Source organism: Protopterus annectens, chromosome 14.part0, assembly GCF_019279795.1.
Source record: "Protopterus annectens isolate FY-2018-M chromosome 14.part0, PAN1.0, whole genome shotgun sequence".
In the NCBI taxonomy this organism is placed as follows: Eukaryota; Metazoa; Chordata; order Ceratodontiformes; family Protopteridae; genus Protopterus; species Protopterus annectens.
In genome coordinates, this window is record NC_056748.1 from 955,831,483 (window position 1) to 955,853,006 (window position 21,524).

Below are 21,524 nucleotides of genomic sequence, written 5' to 3' on the forward strand. Positions count from 1 at the left end.
TACCCAAACATAGACTGGGAGCATTACTCTAGCTCCAACACCCTAGCCCAAAGATTCCTAGAATTTATAAACTTAAATGCTATGGAACAACTTGTTACCACTCCCACAAGAGGGGAAAACATACTGGACCTGATCATCACCAACATGGGGACTCTATGCTCCAGACCAGAAGTGTATCCCTCACTGGTAAGATCAGACCATAAACTAATCTCACTGGATATTCACATCCCGACCCCACCCCCTGCCCAGAAAACCACAGTGAAAAACTTCTCTAAAGCAAATTTCACACTTCTCAAAACCGAGGTGGAATCCTTCAAAGCCCCCGGGTCTGTGGAAAATACGTCCCAGACCGCAGAATCCTTTATAAACGCATTCTATGAACACCTTCAGGAATGCATGGATCATGCGATCCCAAATAAAACCAAGACCCAATCCTCCAAAGGCAGACGTCCTGTCTGGTGGACCCCAGCCATAAACAAACTATACAGTAGAAGGCGGAAGCTACTAAATGATAGAGCAAAATCCCAAAAAGGGAAGGCATCACTGATCAGTATTAGCAAAAAACTACGGGCACTCATAAAATTGTCTAAGGCCAGCTTAGAGAGAAAAATTGCACAGGACACTAAGGATAATCACAAGGCTTTCTTTAGTTATGTTAGAAACCTAGGTGGTAATTCCCAGATATGCTCAGAATTAGTCCAAAAAGACAAAAAATACACTGAACCCACAGACATTGCCAACATCCTAGCTGACAGGTTCAGTGCAAACTCCCCCCCCCACCAAAAGGGCAAATATCTATCCCAGCAGAGTGCTGCCCCGGTGACATCTCAGATGCTCAGGTAAGAGCCGCCCTCTCCAAAGCAAAAAACACAGCATCAATGGGACCAGATGGTGTCCCGGGCTGCGCCCTACATGAACTCCAAGAAGAGCTAAACCCAAACATAAAACTACTGTTCAATCTCAGCCTTACTACAGGATATGTGCCCAAAGAGTGGCGTACAGCAACAGTGGTCCCTCTCCATAAAGGTGGTGCCTCAACGGATCCTGGAAACTATTGCCCCATAAGCCTGACTAGCTTGGTCTGCAAAGCTATGGAAAGGATCATCATGGACCTCATAAATAAAGATATTGGGGACCTACAGACACTGGATCCTACCCAGTTCGGCTTTGTTAAGGGCAGAGCCTGCCACTTAAACCTGGTTGATTTCTTTGAAACAGTCACCAAGGCCATTGACGAGGGGAAGGTGGTCCACACAGCCTACCTGGACCTCGCAAAAGCCTTCGATATAATACCCCACTCGGGCATTATAGATAAGCTCACCAGCTTAAATATAAACCCCTATGTCACTAGATGGATTGCAAACTGGCTCAAGGACAGAACCCACATGGTTAGAATTGCTGGAGCCATGTCAGACTCCAAACCAGTTACAAGTGGTGTCCCACAAGGCTCAGTCCTGGGACCTCTCTTGTTCAGTATATATTTCCCGGAGGTACAGGCCAACACGGAAGGACTGTGGCTGACCAAGTTCACAGATGACTGCAAACTGGGCGCCATAATCGACTCTCCAGCCGACACAAGCATCCTCCAAAAGGGCCTCATAGAAAAAGACAACTGGTGCCAGAGCCATGGCCTCAAGCTAAATGCCAAAAGGTGTATAGTCATCCCCTTTGGCAAAAACAGTGCCCACAAATTACCACATAGGTGGTAATCCATTAAGTACAGAAGAAGTAATTAGGGACCTGGGGACCCAAGTTGATAGCAATCTCTCATTTGACAACCACGTGGCCAAAGTGGTTAGAAAAACATTTTATATAGCCCACCTAATCATGAAGGGATTCACATCTAGATCAGGGGAGGTCATCGTGCCTCTTTACTCATCCCTCATCAGGCCCATAATTGAGTACAATGCCCCTTTTGGGATGTACCTTACCAGACACCTACAGCAACTGGAAAGACCCCAAAAGTAAATCAGCAAGAGGATCAAAGGGCTCAAACAGATGCCATATGCTGCCCGGTTAAAGAAACTCCAGCTCTACTCAGTGGCATACCGCCTGTTCAGAGGCGATCTGTGCCTGATGTATAAAGCCATGTCCAACCCGGAATTAATGGACATGCTGCACCTCAGAAAATCCAAATCCCATCGAGCTACGCGCTCGAGAGACTTGAACCTCAGCACTGAAATAAATAGGACATGCTGGAGGGACAGATTCATAACCCAGAGGCTCCCTTCACTCTGGAATAAAATCCCAGTCCAGATTAGGCAGAGTCCCTCATTGACTCTATTCAAGAGGAATCCTGATTAGTGGATGGGAGATCGTAGGTTTGCCCCGAGTATCACTTCTGTGTCACTGTTAGACAGAGGCACAGTATACTAACCTCGAAAAAGGGCATAGCAAAATTAATTTAAAATGGGTGGCGAAAGCCAAACACATTCTGGCTAGGCTTATAAATGCCCTAGGGCAGATAGCCTAGTATGAACCTATGAACCTATGAACCTAAGAAGAAAGAGACTCAAGTTAGTGGGACAAGAAAATGTGGGTTTTGCTCCCAATGTTGTTATATTTCTGAAGGGGGACCCTTAGTATTGCAGAATAATATTCATTCTGAAGTTAGGTTTATCAAGGGAAATTGTTTAAGCACAGCGGTTGCATATCTTCCCAAGTGCTCACGATGCCCAGCACTTCATGTGGGCAAAACGGAGTGGCAGCTCAGCAAGATAATCTATGAGCACTACTATGATATAACAAAGCATAATGAAAACAATGCTTTGTTTAAATATATTAAAACTTGTTCTTCTTTTAAGAAGTTTTTATTTGGTATCCTGCAGATGGTAAAGACTGACCCTAGAGGGGGGATTATAAATTACTTTTAGAATCCAAAGCAGCAAATGAAATTAAACACTATCCGGTTTCCAGGTTTACATGAAAATATTTCTAGCCATTCTATTTTAAAATTGAAAGTTAACAAGTTTTAAATTTAAATTTTTTAGGAGGGTTTTAAGTTGTCAAGTTTTAAATATTTAATGTTTAGTTGTGGTAAACAATTCATGTTTTTCACTGGCATAAGCTCTACATAATTGCCTGGTTATTAATGTGTTAATAAATTGGTTTAACTGATTTAATATGTAGGTATACAAAAGAGGGGGAGTGCAAATTATTTTGAGAGTCTGAAAAAGTCCAGATTTGTTTGGCTGAACGCGCTTAATCTGTTGCCCTGCGTTTTTTATTTTTTTATTATTAAATCAAGCTTTTTTAAGTCACTGTCCAGTAGTGTTGTTTTTCATTTTGTTAATGTTCATACCCACCTAACGTTCCTCCATTTATTCTCTCATCTCCTCAATTAATGTTTCCACTTCTTCTACTTTCAGAGAGCATTTCTGCTTCCACTTCCTAGTAGTCACTTCCTTTGCCATCAGCATGACATTCTAAACTCCCTTTCCTGTTCATTAAGTCCTTACCCCTTATATGAACTCCTAACAGCAACATAACTTCATTAAGATACAGACTTCATCACTAGTTCCAGTAATCTTCCCAACTTTTCTTTAAATCCATGCAGTCTCCAACACTCCCAGAATATAAGGTCCCAGTCTCCTCATTCTCCAAATCACAGCTCCAGCATATCTGTTCTACTGTTGAGGACATCATATGTATTCTAACCATACTACAGAAATATTTAAGTACACATTTCCTCATAAATATTCTAAACTTTCTCAATCTATCCACTTTGCTTACTAGCTTACAAACCTCTCCACTCTGTCCCATAGTCAAATCTTTTTTAATTAATCTATCCATTCTTGTCTCAAAAGTTCCAACTCCTACCCCTGCTCATATGAGAGTACTTGATACGGTTTAGGCACGACTCTCCCTTTCAAATCCGTCTATATCTTTGAGATTTGCAGCCTAACTAATTGAACCTGGCTACCCTCCACTTCCTACTTTCTATTAACTTGTCTCTCTTACCTCCTTAACTTATACCCTTCAATGTTCATAAATACTATATCTGGAAACTGATCACGTTTTTCTGCTTCTTCCCATGTCAAAATCTTTTCTCCTTTCACCAACTGATCTCAGTAGTTAATCTAAGTCTGATGTCATCTCCACCTTAGTACAGAAATAGTATCACCTCTGCTTTTCAGTTTTCCCCCAGTCAGAGACAATGCATATCGCCAAGTCTTTCTAACATTTTCTTTGAAAACCCTATACATCCCTTTCCATACTAATTCACTTAGTAGATGAAGTATAAGAGATTTGCTGGTTTATCCCACAATGCTTGTCATATATCTGTTGACCCCAGCCACAGATTTTTAATTTTTATCATACTTACCCATTTACTTTTCCCTTTATTTTTTAATATCCACTCAAAAAAGGAATATGGTTCTTTTTACTGCTTTTATCTATCTCTCTCGGTAAGTCACCTCCAATCCTCCTTGCTCATTTACAAAAATTATTTCCCCCTTCACGCATATCTTGCCCTGCCCAGATAAAATTCTCTCATTCAACTCCTTAGCCTAGTACAAGTACTATCGTATAAAACAACTGTATTAAATATAACACTTGTGGAACCACATGCCATTGTAAAAGTGAAATTCTCTATCAAAATTAAAGTCTAATATTTTCTATTTTTGTAAGTTATTTTTTATTTTGGTCATCATCTCTTGACATGTTTGTGTCCAGGATGTCTTAAAATCTACTGTAATCTGAACCTCAAATTGATCCATCATAGTGGGTGTTGTCTCACTTTTTCCAAATCCTTATCTGTATTAAGCCTTATTATCCTTACCTTATCTTCATTAAACTTGTATTCCAAAATCTCCTCAAATCTATTTATCTCATCATCATTTGGATTTCTCAAAGTAAGCACTACATCATCTGCATAAAGTGTAATTTTTAACTCCATGGGCCCTCAAATATACTCTTGTATTTTTGACTGATATTCCCACTTAGCAAAAGGTTCAAAGTAGACGGCAAGTAAAGGGGAGCAGGCACCCTTGCCTGATGCCCATGGACAACTCTACAGATCTGGACACGTCTCCGAACACTAAATGCTACATTTGAACCTGTACAATGATGCTTTAATAACACTAAAAAGCTTTCAGGAGATTCCACCATCCTCAACATAAACTCTCAGTCTATTCCGTCAAATGATTTTTCCGCATCCAAAGATACTAATGCAATCCTGTTCACCTGCCTCTGTGCATATATGACAATCATTTGCATTATGATTACATCCTCAGAAAAACACACTGACCTGAGTCAAGTACCTCCCTGCTATTGGTGCCAGCCAAGAAATTAATATGATCATGAAGACTAATCATGATTTGCAACAGAAATAGGCCTATAGCAGCCAGGCAGTTTAATATCTTTCTCTTCTTTCTGTATAATCACAATTACTCCTTCCTACCAGGAATTTGGACATTCTTCTCCCATTAAATTCTTATTAAACATTTATTACTTTATCACCCAGCAATCTCTATATCTCTTCCATTATTCCACTGATCCAAGGAATTTACCTCTTTTTTTTCCGTGATACTTTAACTTCCTGTTCTGTAACTTGTTATTATCTCCCTCTTCTGTTTTTCCTTTACTGCAATAATATCTACTTCTTTCCAAAAATCTCAGCACTGTTTAACCTCTTCCGTTGTTATAGGTATCCCTTTATGCAGCTCACTGTAAAAATCAACAAAAATTCTAAGCACTTTAGTGTTTATGTCGAATTCCTTCCTATTTCGTTTAAGTGAAAAGCATGTCTTTCTTCCTTTTGCTGTCTCAACTTAGTCACTAAAGCCCTCATTGCTTTTGGAGTACAAGTCTAATACAGCAGCCCTCTACACCCAACAACCTCGCATCCTCCCATCTTTCCATTTCAGGTTACACATTTTTCATCTGTTTTACTTCATCCTACTTTTTTGAAATACCCTTAATATTCCACATTATTCCTCTCTTTCTTTTCTCCTGCTTTGCCTTTATGTTTATACTGTTGATTTTCTTTCCTTTAAAAAGGAAAATTTTTAATTAATCCCATTCCTACCCATTCCTCTGGTGATGTGCCCTCTACAAGACCCTTTAATAACCACTTAATCCATGTCCTATTTCCTCCTTTCTCGGTAAATGAAGCAGGAACCTCCAATGCTTGTCTAGTGGAAGCTCAAGATTAGGTTTTAATGTTGACTGAAAAAAGTATGGCCTGAATAAGTAATGTGTCCAAATTTAAGTTTTTCTAGTCTATATCTTTGCTCCATACAAATATACAATTTGTCTGTTTGGGACCAAGTTCCCCACTTCAGGCTATAATATGCATACTCTGCTTCTGTTCCACTTCTATTTCCTTTCAACCAACAACCAACTAGCCCCAAAGCTTTCAACAAAGATTTACATTTCTTCCCTGTATTTTTCAATCATACTCTTCCTCCTTTCCTATCATGTTCCAATCACCCGCTGTAAGTAGCACCTCCTCCCAGAAATGCATGATATCCTCCATTAACAACATGATATAATTACTTTCAGCATGAAGTGGTATACAAATGGATATGAGCATGCTAAGTATATCTGATATCTATTTATATGCGGTAGTATATAACTGGATATCAGCATTAAGAAATCTCCTCCATAGCTTCCCTTCCACACTGCCAAACAACCATCCAGTCTACTAAGCACTCCTAAACAGATTTTACACTCTTACTTGCTAACCATTCCCATAACTGTCCTGTGCCAGCAACTGAAATCCCCTCTCTTTAATGTATTATGCTTCTCCTCTCTGAGGTGTGCTTCCTGTAAGAACACAATTTGCCCATTTTCCCTCTTAAAGGTGGCTTAGTCTCTCACTCATACCTCTCATCTGTACAGATTTTCGCAAAATGTCCACATTTTTGCTTCATATTTCTGATCCGTTTTTCATAAAATTGTTTTCTGGCAAATTAGAGGCAAATCAATAAAGACTGAAGTTAGAAAATAATGGCAGTCATTTGAGTTTCAGACTTCAAACCCTTCAGAAATTTCACGCTAATGCAAAACCTGTTATTCTATCAACTTTCTAAGTTTGTAAGAGCAATATTTAAAAATTGTCCATATTTTGGACCTTTGTCTCACTTTTATTTATGGCTTTGTCCAGATTTTTTGCTCTAAGAGGCTGAGAGGTATGTTCTCACTCTTTATAGGATTAACTAATTCATTTACATTCCAAAACAGAAAATGCATACCCATTTACACTACTACCCTATGCTTTATTTCAACCTTAACATTGATCCCTGCAAGCATATTGCTCTATTTAGTAATTTTCAAACATTTTTTTAATCCCCCTATTTTGGACTGTACCAATCCCCACATGCTGAGCAGCTGCCAAAGTTACCAAGTAATCAGTAACTGACTTATAAGCTCCAGTATACAAAACACTCACTAGAAATTAATTCTAACAACATTACCACCAACTCTTATAAGTTAACACATAGATTCAGTTGCATTCCTGTGGTTTTAATTAGGCATGCATTACATTAAATGAAAAAGAAAAAAAAAAAAACTGGGCAATCAATTCACTTAAGCACTTGCTGTTTGGTCCTGAGTATTTCCATTGTGTCCTTGACAGTGTTCTATCGGGCCCTTTGCTTCCACCTCTTCAGTCACCTGGACTGCCTCCTCTGTTCAAAGCATCAAAGACCCCCTGGCAAGAATACCTTTAACTGTACTGGGTTCACACCCCAAAATTTCAGTCCTTTTATTTTATAGCATCTTTGTGCTAGGATTAATGCATATCTTCTCTTCTGTGTTCTCGCAAATAAAATCTGTTCCACATATATCAATGCATCTTAATAGGAAAGCTGGACTTTGGGTTTCCCCAATTATAAACAGTATCCTTTCTTTCCTTCATTTATTAAACAAGATGTAAAGTGAATCAGGATCATTTGGAGATTTTGCTGTGCACCTCTACTTGGCATCCATGCAGCTTTTTGTATACGTTCTATTAATAGCTCCATTATTGGGATCTGTGTCCAGGCTGCAAACTGTTTTTGAATAAATCCTTGACAGTCATTCCCTCAATGTTCTCAGGAATCCAGATTAATCATAAATTCCTTCACTATACTCCATCCTCTTGATCTGTCAGGGCTGTCCCCATGAAAACCAGTTCAGCTTCTGATGCCGCTACTTTTGTTTTTAAGAGTTCATTGTCTTGAATAGGCTGCTGAAAAGCATCAAAATGTTAATTCACTGTTTCTGTCACCTGATACATAGTACAATAATTACCCTCAATGTATGTTTTTTAACTTATTACTTAGCTTTTTTAATTTCCAGGAATACATCCTTTATTGTGATCTCTCATTCCTATCTGCGGTGGTGCAGCGGTAGCGTTGTTGCCTCACAGCAAGTGGTTCTCCCGTTCGATTCTCGGCTGGAGTTCAGGGAGTGCCTTCTGTGTGGAGTCTGCATGTCCTCCCTGCGTTGGGTGGGCATTCGAAAGACATGCGTAAATGGGCATGCCTTTGTTGAAGGTTGAACATTGAGCTGGCACCTCGACGTTCATGAAAATCTACTGCCAATCATTAGCGGACCGGAGTTCTGCTGTGGCGACCCCTAACCGGGAAGGGCCGAAAGACAAACAACAACATTGTGATCTCTCATTCCTCTTCGGCACATATAACACTGGATTCCATAAGTTCAGCCATTACTCCTTCTCATTTGACTTTTCTTCATTTTTTTTAACTTTCTTTCTTGTTCTGTAGCTCTTTTCTACCTCATAACTTTAATGCTGCATTGTATTTTTGCTTTAATGAGGTTAAGAAGAGTGATCAATAGTTATTTACTACTAATTTCAGGAGGGGCTGCAGCTTATAGCCTACACCATACAGGAAGTCTACTGTCCTTACTTCGCATGGCCTGTGTGTCATTAATGCTTGCCAAGTTATGTACTTGTGCCTGTTTTGTTAATGTGGCTGTAGCATGATGCTCATATTTGTTGTAGTGGCTTACATTTTTATAACATTTGACACTGACTGGAAATAGCATAGTGCATTAGCCCAGTAGGCCACTCAGCTCTCTTAAAAAAATAATCACCTCTGCCAAGTCTCAAACCCAGGACACTGTCAACTACAGCATAGTGCATTAGCCCACTAGGCCACTCAGCTCTGAAAATGATTGCTTGTTTTCCCTTCTCTGCATTCAAATCATGCACATATTGCACATAAGGCCTTAACTCTAACCACTTGGCTACGTGGATATGCACTTGATTATGTGGAGAAATGCCCCGGATGCCTGCTGTGCCCTCTGCTCTCTTCATGGGGTTAAAGTTACTGTGCTTGCAACAGCATTATGTACCACTGGTGTACAAGCCCTGCACAGTGTACTGTAGGTGTGCAATGTGTTGCTTTGGAGTAAATATGAAGGTCTGATGCACCATTTACTCCAAGGTTCCTTGCTCGCCATTCACATTTTCAGTGCGCTACATTCCAAGACTCTACATATTTCTCTTACTGTGCACTGTGTACAATGGATTACACATCTAGATACAACTATCTTAAAAAGAAAATATTAATTCCACAATAAAAAAAGAAGAATTTCAAACTGGAAGGAAATTCTTTGTAGTGCAACACCCTTTGAGATCAAAAAGTTTACAAAATTATGAAGATGTTTCACCATTCAAAATGCAGTTTAGTTTTACATAATATAATCCATGATGTATAGGTAAGAATACACTGTTGTATACAATATAAAATTTACAGATGTGTGGCTGCACTGCTTGTCTTGTAACTACCTTGCCGTCTCCATTCCAGGATCATATAGGTCAGCCGAAATCAAACTGCTTTCTTGTGCAGGGGGCATCTTCCCAGAAACCAAATCCTTCGGGTGATAAAAACAGAAGGAAAATAAATACTGACATTAGCTTTGAAAATTATACTACAGGAGACCACACATCACAGTTCTAATTATTATAGGCACACAGTGTACAATACTTCATGCTACATTACTGTGTAATAACTATTACCTTACTATGCTGTATTATATGACATTAACTCACCATGCCATATTACTCTAGAACATTAACTCACCAAGCTATATTAGTCTAGAAAACATATTTTGCCATGCTATATTATCCATGATCTAATAATGAAAACCAATTTCAAATCTATGGTGAAATCTCCTAACTGACTGCAAGTTGCCATACTGTATAGTGTAGCAAAGACAAAATGTACTGTAACCTGCAGGGATCATCCATGAAATTAAGTTGTTCGGCCTTACTCATAAGGACTTACAGATATGGATTTTAGGAAGGTCAATCAACTGCTTATATCCCAAACTAATAATAAAAAGTCCGAACATATGACTATACTGAAAAAGAAAGCATCTTCAATTAGATATCCACAATCTGTGTTATAGCACTGTGCTACTGCAAGCCACATTATGCAGTGCTAATGAAGGAACTGAAATGCTACTCATCCAGGCAGTACTATACAAGTTCATGGCTTAGCATCAGCGTAGTGTTCTTTGTTTACATAATAAAGCTTCTCTCCTTTTTGTCAATAACTGCATGCATTTTTCATTAGTAAAGAACACATTTTCAAATAGAAAAACCTGGCAGGTATACTACTGAGTACTGATGAAGATTACATTTGCCAAGTGCACCAGAAAAGAAGGCAGCTACTCATGGTTATATGATATATGAGGACAGAAGGAGCTGCAGTCTGTCAAGTCTAGTAAGTGGAAAATCAGCTGATCCCTGGAAAAAGTGATTTGCAAACTAATAATATGAAAGGCCAGTTACTGAAAAAATGGTACTGGAGAAAGGATGGAAACAGCCCATCTTTCAGAATGTGGCAGCATAGGATAAGTCAGAAACATCTGGGAACAGAAATATGGACAGAAGGAGAAACAGTAGCCTGTGCTATCAATTAGCAAGAGGTAAACAGCGTAGTTAGAGCGATAGTCATCCAGAATGTTTTTGGGATATCATAAAAGGAATGACATAAAAAATAAATAAATAAATAAATAAATACAAATATAAATAAATAAATAAAAACAGTGGGACAATCCATCTGATTTAAATGATTTTGAGTCTGAGAGAATACATTTTGGTGCCCATGCAAATCCAGAAAAAAAAATAAAATAAAGACTTCATCGTGGAGCTGGAGAGAACAATGCAATGCATGCTGGTCCCATTACTAGGTTCATTCTGATGGGATTGTCCTGGGATAATCATGACAGCAGAAGATGGCTGTCCAGTAGACAGAAGTAAGTGTGCATGAATGTTGAGGTGAGAGCATCCTACTGGACAGCTTGCTTGCTTTATTTTCTTATTTCCTGTGATCTTTTCAAGATGGAGAAATCTTGAAAATGTGCTAAAACTGCTGAAGCAGATCATTAGTAAACCTAATTACCAGAAGAAGTGAAGAACACTGACAGCCCTACTGGAGGACAAAAGATGAGGATGCTACACCTGAAATCAAGCTACACCTACTACTAAAAAGACTGTAGTACCTAAATTATATGAACTCTTCCAAAGGTAGACTTGGTTAATAATATTCCACTTTTAATGCAACAGTTATTTTGTCACTTTTGTCTAAGTAAATACAGTTTTACACACACACACACAAATATGCATTTTTTATATATATATATATATATATATATATATATATATATATATATATATATATATATATATATATATATATATATATATATATATATATATATATATATATATATATATATATATATATATATATACATATACATAAAATGTAAAGATAAACTGCTTTGGAGGCTTGAAACGTCTATGAACACTAGCCCAGTATGGGCATCCAAATGTGAACTGTTTAATATTTTAGTTTTAATGTAATAGTTATTTTGTCACTTTTGTCTAAGAAGACCTAGCCACATATATGTTTGGGATAGAAAACTGCTTTTGGGGAAGGTATTTTTGCATGCATGCATAAGTGTGTGTGTGTGTGTGTGTGTGTGTGTGTGTGCATGCTCTATTCAGTTCACAATGTTGGTGACTGAATAATGTGGAATTCCACATATGGACTTTATACTCGCAAGCAGAGGGGTTAGTTTTATAATTTTTCTCTTTTAGGGGCTAATGAGCTGAAGATGCAGAGGCATGGAATGTCTGGTATGAACATCAACGATTATATGTATTCGTTCTGTTGTAGATAATATGCCATTGCCATCCATCTATCCACAACCTCTTCTTCCCATTCTTGTGTATAGGGTCGGTATCTTACTTCAACTGTGACGATCATCTACAACCAAGGTTTAAACCGCTGGATGGTTAAATCCTGCCATCTTTTTTTTTTTTTTCACACCACACACTCCCATCTATAGCCAATTTAGAGTGTACAAACCTTTGCAAACACAGCAGAATCCACACAGAAGGTGCCCCAGCAGAGAATCAAACCCAAGAAACTCTTGTTGTGAGGCAACAACACTAACCACTGCACCACTCTGCCACCCAGATAATATACCATTTATTTTCTCTTAACTTGCAATAGGGTACTACTTCTCTTGTGGCCATTTGGATAGTTTGTCTATGCGGGACTTGTATACATCTGGAATTGTTTAAAAATATATGAGAAGGGCATGATTTGCAACAAGCTTTTTGTAAACTTAGCTATATTTTACAAAGTTTATTAGTCTGAGAAAGTCCATTTGGAGTTCCTGGGCACTTGACTGGCTACTTGGCATTTAGCAGTGGTAAGGGTATTCATCGGATCAGAGGAAGGGAATACTTATATGGAATCTTTACAAAATGGGGGTAGGCATGGTCAGCTTGGCAATAGAGTAGCAGCACCTTGATGAAGCTCTACACAAGATTTTTAATTCTGACAAGAAAAATATTAAAAAAACACTTAAAACTAGTTCTGTTGTATCTCTGAAGATGGGTTATAACATTTTCTGACCAAACAGTGGTGAATTTATAGTGGAAACATTTTTATAGCATTTCATTTGAAGTTAATGTACTAATTTAACCAGTCTGCTTGTGAAAAGGAGTTCAGCTAAACCACAGCATGGAGACTCAGCTCTGAGAAGATGTTCAGGCAGTACTTTCATTAATTCAGTATCTTACATTAAAGATGGAGCATTTCAAAAGCAAAATGGACAATATACAACTAAGCTTTATGAAGCAAGCTAAAATGTCCTTAAACATGACATGCAGAAAAGAGAGATTAATGACACCATGAATTATACAGACCGAAGAATTAAAGAAGGAGGGAATGATATTGAATTTTGATTAAAATACAATACATAGGCAATTAGAAGAATGATAAACTTGGAAAACAGGGAAAGGAAAGACTATAGAATTTTTGGCATACCAATAAAAATCTTGAAGGAAATATATTATATTGCATGGATTCTCTAGACATAAAGTTTATCTTGTAGCACTGAGAGAGAGCTCATAGGGTTACTGATATGGTTCCTTTGAATAAAGAGAGCAATAAGCCTAGATCCACATTTGTAAAGTTTTTATCCAATTTAGTTAAAGAACTGACCTTAAAGTCAACTTGGAATAATTCTCATAGCAAGACTAGCTTAAATATTGTTCACTGTGTTCATGATTATTCAACTAAAACTACTGAGAAAAGAGAATTTGTTTGGCCTCTGGTAAAATCATTAAGAAACTATATAAGGGCACAACTGATATTTCTTGCAAAAATAAAGATGAATCTGTGGTCTGGAATAAAATTACTGAACACAATCAGTAAAGTTGATACCTGTCTCAAATCTCACAAATCAATACCTGAAAAAGAAACAATGTAATAGATTTCAACATTTATTAAAAGATCAAATGACGGCAAACTGGATGTTAGTACAGTCAAAGAAAACAAAATCAACAGCTAGTATCCCAGTTGCTAAGCAGAGGGGAAAAGAAGGGATAGAATAGGAGTAAAAATAGCGGAAAATTTCATAAAATTATTAACTGAAGCGGTTACTGATTCTTAACCTGTTTACTTTATAAAGTTACTATTATATTATTTTAAAGTTGGTCATCTCACCCACAATGACCCACATGCTTGACTGAGGTAAGCGTCTCAATCTTACTTATATTTTTTTTAAATTCAACTTTTTATAAATCAATATTTTAAAAGAACCAATGGCTACTCCTTTACTTATATTATTTTAATGATAATACTTAAACAACTATCAATATTGTGTAATTTTGGTTATTTGTCTTTTAAACTGCCAGTTCAATTTTAGGACTTTATGCATACATAATTGGAAAATGAATCCTAATAATCCAATTTAATTGTCAAATTGAAATAATTGAAAATGGTGGTGACTGCCATCTTTTCTTTAGATTACAGTCATACAAAAGCTGGCTAACAGAATTTTTAGCTTGCTGCTTCTTTAGTAGGAAAGAACTTCATCTATTATACCTGCTTCTCACACTTACTAAAAAACACTTTGGAACAAATGTCTAGTGAAGAAGTCAACTCTTTCCTTGCAATTCCATGCTCTCAGACATGTGATGATGAAATCAGAATGGTGAAGGCAGTTATCTATTTAAGATAAATGTGGATATGTTTTTTTAATACATAAATTTGACTGGTGATTTTACATGAACAGGAATGCTACTTTAAAAATCACTGCAAAAGCTCTTCTGATTTTGCCAAAGCTCTCCTGAGTTTGCCAAAATATTTCTTCTAAGTTGTGTAAAGTTTTTCTGTGCTTGTAGTTTTCCTACATTTGCACACATTTTTTTTGTATTTGGAAATATTTCTAAAGGATTTTTAATTTATTTCCAATGATTTATGATACTGCAGGAGTTCTGTATTTTGTTGTAAATCATTTGAAGTCAAAACCAGTTTGTTTTACATTAAGATGCTTTTATACTGCACTCTGGTGGGAGCAGAGGGCTGATTCAATCCATCTGAGTTGGGAACTGCTGGTGGAAGGCTTATTGTGTGTTTATCTGAATGGCCTTAGGGCTTAACTGTGTATAAGTCTTCCATTCTTCTGGCATAAAAGCCTTACATTTTTGAGAGACTGTGCTCATTTATTCACAGTTTCTGTGCCTGGGTTGCACACCTGTAACTACAAGAAAATGGACTGCATCTAAAGCATCTGTTACTGCATTTGAGCTTAAAACCAGTTAGTTTTACATTAAGAGGGTTTTACACTGCACTCTGGTGGGAGCAGAGGGCTGATTCAACCCATCCAATTTGAGAACTGCTAGTGGAAGGCTTATTATGTGTTTATGTGATTGGCCTGAGAGCTAACTGTATAAATGGCTTTCATCCTGTTGATATAAAAACCTCACACTTGCACATTGTGCAAACACAGTTACCCATGTCTTATATACATGCAAACCTCTCCAGTTTAAAATCCTCTATAGGAAACACTCTCCATAGTCTCCCACTATTCATAGCTCTTTGAAAAGCTGCCAGTTTGTGCAGAGGGCAGCACCACTGCAATTCATCCTGAAGTATTCACTGTCACTTAGACATTTACGTGACAATCTCCCCTACACCTTCACATTTACTAAGGATCTGGTATAATAGATAAGTGCTTCCCTGTCATCTTTGTTTGTGGCCTGGTGGATATGGACATCCTGAGGCAGGTTATTAAGTGCCTCATTTTCACTGACAGCCATTTAATTTTAGAACAGACAAACACAGTGTGTGAGAGATGTAGATACACAATGTCATTGCAGGCAGAGCTCTTATATACATACAAGACAAATGTAAACCAGTTTGTCAAAGATACACCCAAATCACTTACTACCAACACTAAAGAACAAACACATTGTCCCACATATGTAGTGGTACTCACATGTAATCTACTCAAACCTCCAAGACCTCCTAAAAACATCTCTCAGTGGCCCTTCGCACACTCAAAAAATATAGTGCTTCATACAACACATAACTCCAAAAATCAAAGTTGCTCCGCTTCCAAGCTCATAAGACAATACATCATGCAGCCAAACATTCTAGGTATTGGGGATTCCATTGTAAGAAATACTGATGTGCCATTCCCAAGCTAAACAAGGAGAAGATCACAGTGAGTTGTCTGTCAGCAGCCAGGATCCACTAGATCACACATGCACTTAGGTAGGGATTTAAACCAGAAGTACCAGTATGATATGGTCATAGTCCATGTTGGCATAAATGACCAAAGATGTACCTCACTGGACTATATAGAGAGAAAGACATGATGGAGCTTTCTGAATATGTGTCCCAGGTGGATATGAATCTAGCCTTGAGAGGCATCCTACCTTCACCAATGATGATGCCACAGTACCAACAAAAAATAACTGACTTCAACAATTAGCTTAGTTTCTGGTGTCACAACAGGGGGATACAATATTTGTCAGCCTGGGGAGACATGATCGACAAACCATGAGGATTCATCACAGATGGTTTGCACTTGTCACCAGGAGTGGCCTTAGGGCAACTGGTGCCATAGGCAAAAGGGCTCCACGGTGCCCCCCTCACACCACACAGTGGCCCCATCCTGGTTAACCTACATCAAATAAATACTGGAAAAGTGCTCCTGCTAGATCGGTGACCTGGGTGGCTGCCTAGTTGGCCTATGCCTAAGGCCGACTATGCTTGTCACCACTTGGCTTCTAGATACTGGTAAAAAACTTTATCTATCCCCATAGTGCCATTTTTAGGCTGTCCCAAGTTGTTAAACCCTCCAATATAAAATCACTCGCGACCACCTAAAGGTATCGCTGTTCAAAGTTAGGAGTTTAAATAAAAAAACTGCACTCTCTGGAAGTACTCCTCATCCTAAAGAATGAAGACGTACGTGAAGTCATGGAAATATGGTTCAAAATCATGCAGCACACCCACGCTATCAAAGGCTACAATGCCTTTCATACATTTCGACCCCCTCAGTTCAGTATAAAACAAAGGGAGGAGGTGTCTCAGTATTTTTAAAGGACAAGTACACTGCTAGATTGGTCCAACAACATGACCTGCTTGAGCAGCTCCATGTCCAACTTATCATAGGTGCGACACCCAATAATATCCTTGCTAGCTTAGATCCTGTAACTGAAGTCTGGAAAACCACACCTCCCACCTAAACCTCTCTTAACATTCAGCCTAACACCATACTTATGGGTGACTTCAACTACCACTCCATAAATACTTAGCTGGAGGTACAATTGTCCTAGACCTGATACTCACAGACATGGGGGGATGCTGCTCCCTCCCATGCATTAACTCCTCCCTGGTAAGATCTGACCACAAAATTATCTCCTTTAGTATTAAAATTAATTCAGAACCCCCATCAAACTCCAAACCTGTTAAGAGCATTGCTAAGGCCAATTACCTCAACTAAGTGACAGCTTATTAAATTTCTAAGACTTCCAAGTCACTACAAACTTAGATGACACTCAGGCCTACTCTGTGCTGTACACAAAAGCACTGTATAACCACATTCATAGCTGTGCAAAGGAGGCAGAACATGTCCATATCAAACCTATGACTGCTGGCAAAAATAAACTGCCCTGGTAGACCACTGGCATAAATAGGCTATTCAACAAAATTTGTTTATGTGATTGGCCTCTCCAAAGCCAAGAAGGAACAGACTAAACAATGCAAAAAGACACTCACCAATCTAAACAAACAAATCAGAGATCTTGTCAAATCTGCCAAAGCAAACTATGAGGCTAAGATAGCCTCCCAGGTGAAAGATAACCATAAGGCTTTTTTTCAATTATACTTGTAACCTCTGGGAAACTGCTCAGAAATGTGCCAAATTAATCATGAATGGCAAAACTTACACCCAGCCTGAAACTACAGGAAACCTGCTGCCTGACAAATTCAGTTCCAGCTTCTCCCATCACCTCCTACCACATCCAAAGAAATACAAGCATTTACCTACAATGGAACAGGTCCTTACTGCACTTGCTAAAATGAAAAACACAGCCTTTATGGGTCCTGACAACATTCCAGGATGCTTCTTAAATAACTTAAAACAGAATCTATCTGGGCTATTAGAAACCCTCTTTAACCACAGTCTCCAGAATGGCTTTATCCCAGGGGGATGGAGAACTGCAACAGTCATCCCTCTGCAAAAAAAGAGGGGGGGGGACCATCAGCTGACCCAAAGAACTACAGGAACATAAGCTTGAACAGTCTTATCTGCAGGCCATGGAGAAAATTATCATGGACCTGATTAATAGTGACAGGAAATCTCCAAACACTTGACCAGTCCCAATTTGGCTTTGTCAAAGGGAGGTCTTCCCCTCCTCAATCTAGTGAATTTCACTGAGAAAGTAAAATGGTACACACTACTTATCGAGACCTGGCCAAAGCTTTTGAGACAGTCCCCCTCTTGGGGATCATAGATAAACTTACTGAGTTAAACATAAACCCCTACATCGTCAGATGGGTGGCAAACTGGGTCACTGACAGGACACATGTTGAGATCCCTCTTATTTGGTGTATACTTCTCTGAAATGAAGGCCAATGTTGAGGGCCTCATCAAGTTTGTAGATAAGTGAAAGCTGGGAACAACCAACGAAACCCCAAATGATGTTGATATCATACAAACAGGCTTAAAAATGATAAACGACTGGTGCCAAAACCACGGTCTGAGACTAAATGCTAAAATAATACATAATCATACCCTTTGGTAAATCAGATATCCTAGTACTTATAATACTGATCACACACGCCTAAATGTAGACCAGGTGGTGAGGGACCTAGGATCACAGATAAATAGTAACCTAAACTTCGACCACTAGGTTGCTGTGGTACTCAGGAAATCTTCCCTGTGGCTCGATTTATAAGTAAAGACATGGCGTCAAGTTCAAAGGAAGTCATAGTGCCATTGGACTTGGCCCTCATCAGGCCCATAATTGAGTACAATGCTCCCATCTGCATGTACATAACCAGGCACTTAAACCTGTTGGTATGGCCCCAGAGCTTTCTCACTAAAAAATACAAATTGCAAGACATATCTTATGTGAACTGACTAAAGGCCCTATCCCTTTACTCCATCTCATATTATTTATTGAGAGGTGACTTATGCCTGACCTACAAGGCATTCTTTGATATAGCCCTGATGAAAATTTTTACATAGTCGCAAAAAAAAAAAAAATATATATATATATATATATATATATATATATATATATATATATAAATATATATGGGTCTACCTGAGATGGTTGACAAGCCATCTGATCGACTTTCATTTGGTCGACAATTCATTTGGTGGACAGGCAGATTTGCCCCCCTCCCCAATGTTGTGTGACCCTGGAGTTGATATATATAGTTAGGGGGGGTGTGGGGGGCGAAGCCCCCCACATAAAACTGCTTGTCGACCAAATGAATTGTCTAACAAATGAAAGTCGATCATATGGCTTGTCGACCATGTGATAGGGATCCATATATATATATATATATATATATATATATAGATATATATATATATATATATATATATATAGATATATATTATATACACATACATATTAGAGGGTTTCATGTTCCATGGACCTGAACCTTATTTGCGACACTAACAGAGCTAGTTAGAGAGACAGGTTCACATCTCAAATGCTACAAAACACACCCATCACTCTTCAAAAAGAATTTTGATAAATGGACAAGGAAATGTAAACTCACTCCTGGGGTACTATCCATGTCTTTTATGGACACAGGCAGTCTGTAAAATGACTCAGGGTTTCAACACCCTAAGACTCACTACACAGATACTACCTCATCCCATATCTGGGGGATTAAGATATAATATTGACATATCCTGGGCATTACTGGCTAGGCTTGCAAAGGCTTGCAAAGGCTCTTGTGCCATTAGCCTAGTAATCACTTTAACAATTGGCTAAGCTTCTGGTGTCATTCAAAGGGGATCCAGTATTTGTCTGCCTAGGAAGACATGATCGACAAACCACGATGCTTTGCCAGTGATGCACCTGTCATCCCTGGGATTCAGGTTACTGGCTAAAGCTCTTCCAACCCCTATAGTGCCTTTTTTAGGCAAGGTTCAAAGGATAAAACCACCACCGTAACAGATACAAGCATGCAAAATCTGAAAGCAATGCTACTCAATGCTAGAAGTCTAAACCTCAAAATGCACTCTCTCGAGGCACTCCTAAAAATGGAGAACATCGATATCTGTGCAGTAACTCAGACTTGGTTCAAGGCTCCAGAGAGCACCCTTGCAATACCAGGCTACAATTCTTACCACACTTTTCGGCCACAAAACCAAGAACAAAACACTAAAGGTAGAGGAGTGTCCATATTCACCAAGGATATTCACACCTCCAGGCTAGTTGCCTAACACAATGCATCTGAAATTCTCCAGGTGCAACTAACACTAGGTAAGACTGCAATCCAAATTGTACCTTGCTACAGATCCCCCACCATGCCCCAAGATTCTCACTACACCTTTCTAAATATACTGGAAAATATTAAGATACAACCAAACACCCAATACTGGGTGATTTCAACTACTCTGCCATTAATTGGGAAAACTACTCGTGTTCTAACTCCTTTTCCCAACGGTTCTTGGAATTCATAAATTCCAACGCCCTGGATCAACTAATCCATTGTCCCACCAGGGGCTTCAATATCCTAGACCTGGTCATTACCAACATAGGAGATAGATGCTCCACACCAGTGGTCACCCCCCTCATTGGTCAGGTCTGACCATAAGCAAATCACCTTTGACATCAACATCCCACCCCTACCCCCCAGTAAGGAAACCTCCTTAAAAAACATCTCCAAAGCCAACTTCATGCTACTGAAGTCAGAAGTGACAAACTTCACAACACCCAAGCAGACGGGATATGGAAGTCGGACTGCAGAATCCTACACTAAGGCAATGTACGAGCACATCCACTCGTGCATGAATTATGCCATCCCAAATAGAACCAAGATGCTCTTCTCCAAAAAAAGGAAGCCAATCTGGTGGTCCCCTGCTATAAACAAACTATACAACAGAAGGAAGAAACTGTTGCAGAAAAGAGGAAAATCCCAGGATGCAAAACACTCCCTCACCAGCCTCAGTAAGAAGCTGAGATCCCTCATAAAATCCTCAAAAGCTAGTTACAAAAATAAAATTGCCAAAGATTCCAAAGACAACCACAAGGCATTCTATAGTTATGTCAAGAATCTAAATGGCAATGCTCAGTTCTGCTCTGAGCTACAACAGAATGGCATTAAATATACTGATCCCAAGGATATTGCCAATATCCCGGCAGATCGATTTAGTGCCAACTTCACCCCCCCTCACCCCCTAAAGAGCCCATCTCAATACTAAAAGATTGCCAAATTCTGATAATTATGGCCACACAGGTAGAAACCAAACTCTCCAAAGCTAAGAATACAGCATCCATGGGACCAGATGACATCCCAGGCTGTGTACTACATGAACTACAAAAATGAACTGGCACCTCACCTAAGTGTCATGTTTAATCATAGCCTCACCTCAGGCTTCATGCCCACTGAGTGGTGCACAGCTACAGTTATCCCGCTCCACATGGGAGGATCAGCCTTGTATCCCGGGAACTACCATCCCATCAGTCTGACAAGCCTGATCTGCAAGGGCATGGAAAGCATTAT

General features: G+C 38.9%; 1 protein-coding gene across 1 annotated transcript in view; it reads right to left on the reverse strand.

Moving 5' to 3' along the window:
* LOC122789363 (tyrosine-protein phosphatase non-receptor type 13-like) overlaps positions 1–21,524 on the reverse strand; it is a 2,815,362-nt gene that overhangs the window by 510,256 nt on the left and 2,283,582 nt on the right. Inside the window, exon 37 of the mRNA XM_044056752.1 lies at positions 9,740–9,825. Coding sequence (XP_043912687.1) covers positions 9,740–9,825 — 86 coding nt within the window. The remainder of the gene's footprint in view (positions 1–9,739; positions 9,826–21,524) is intronic.